Below are 1,522 nucleotides of genomic sequence, written 5' to 3' on the forward strand. Positions count from 1 at the left end.
GCCGTCAGGTGAGCGCTGTCGCTCTGCGGCACTTGTTTGTCACTTATATTGATGTCACTGGTGTCTGTAGAACTGTCTAAAAATGTTCAGCACTAAATTCTATCACAGGGTTTTCACGAGATTTCTGTTGAAATGTATATTCGTAGTTCTCGAGAATTCGATAATCATTTCACGTTACGTATAATATTGTATAGGTAATATTGTATGCATTAATATAAATAAATCATGTTGTTCCCACATAAGGATCCAAACGTGGCTTTATGGCTGTTGGACCCAGATTCCAAAGTGAAGAATCTCCATGAACTCATCACAGACTATCTTCCCATGGCTCCAAAATCCACATCTGGTAAAGTCACCCCTTATTCCTCACATTATATATGCCTCGTATGCATACATACTCATGCTCCAAGCGCATAACAGTTCCAACCGGGCTATTGCCGACTTTATGATAGTGTCTTTCTGTAATACAGTAATATTACATGTTGCCTGGATAGTTTACACTGTCATGTACATTGCACATCATCTGTTCTAACGTTCTCTAATAGTATAATAATAACCGTATCTTATGTTGACGTTTGCGTGTTTTGTCGCAATTTCGTTTTTACTCTCGTGTTCACTTGGTTTCCTGCGTTTCGCAGCCGTGGCGGAAAAGTGTCGAGGGATGGGTGGCCTGGGCATGCAGGTGGAAACACGGGTGAGCGGGCGGGCGCGCGCCGCGTGTGAAGCTCTCACGTGCCTCTCTCTGATGCAACAGCTCCGTGCGAGACTGCAGCAGCACGACTTGATGAAGTAGGTGCAGCTTACAGCAGACAATGTGTGCCTGCGTGTGTGTGTGTGTGTGTGTGTGTGTATGCGTGTGTGTGTGTGTGTGTGTGTGTGCGTGCGCGTGTGCGTGCGCGTGCGCGTGTGTGGATGCGTGCGTGTGTGCGTGTGTGTACATGCGTACGTGCATGCGTACGTGTGTCTGTGCGTACGTATGTTGTGTGCAGGTGTGTGTCTGTGCGTGTGTACGTGCGTACATGTGTTGTGTGTGTGTCTGTACGTACGTGTATAGTGTGTGCGTGTGTGCATGTGTACAAGGAATTCTAAGAGCCGTAGTTCGTATTACAGACACGAATGCTTGTAACGCCATGTGTTGCAGTGTGTTCACCAGCATCGAGATGCCCTGCATGAAGATGCTCTCTCAGATGGAATTGAATGGCATGGGACTGTGCGTGGACACGTGCGAATCAGTGAAGAGCGTCTTGCTAGCGCAGCAGGCGGCATTAGAGGAGCAGGCACACAAGCTAGCCGGACACCGATTCTCTCTCAACTCACTCGATAGCATAGCAGAGGTGCTGTTACGTGAATGCCAAACCATTCGTAATAAAATCGTGGTATATTAGAGATATATAATCAGTGACAACATAATCATGTAAAGTCAGTGTTTTTAGGTTATGTAAAGCAGGTTGTTACTAAAATTATTTGTCCGAGAATAATGCAAATTCTCCTCATAAATCTTTTATTTATTTATTTTTGTATT

The 1,522-nt window shown here is 45.3% G+C and overlaps 1 protein-coding gene across 1 annotated transcript in view; it reads left to right on the plus strand.

Annotated features, from left to right (window-relative positions):
• Nucleotides 1–1,522, plus strand: part of LOC106805074 (DNA polymerase theta-like) — a 35,569-nt gene that overhangs the window by 23,959 nt on the left and 10,088 nt on the right. Inside the window, exons 14-16 of the mRNA XM_014806552.1 lie at nt 244–346; nt 639–789; nt 1,142–1,334. Of these exons, the coding sequence (XP_014662038.1) occupies nt 244–346; nt 639–789; nt 1,142–1,334 (447 nt within the window). The remainder of the gene's footprint in view (nt 1–243; nt 347–638; nt 790–1,141; nt 1,335–1,522) is intronic.

This window comes from Priapulus caudatus, unplaced genomic scaffold (genome assembly GCF_000485595.1).
Source record: "Priapulus caudatus unplaced genomic scaffold, Priapulus_caudatus-5.0.1 Scaffold99, whole genome shotgun sequence".
In the NCBI taxonomy this organism is placed as follows: Eukaryota; Metazoa; Priapulida; class Priapulimorpha; order Priapulimorphida; family Priapulidae; genus Priapulus; species Priapulus caudatus.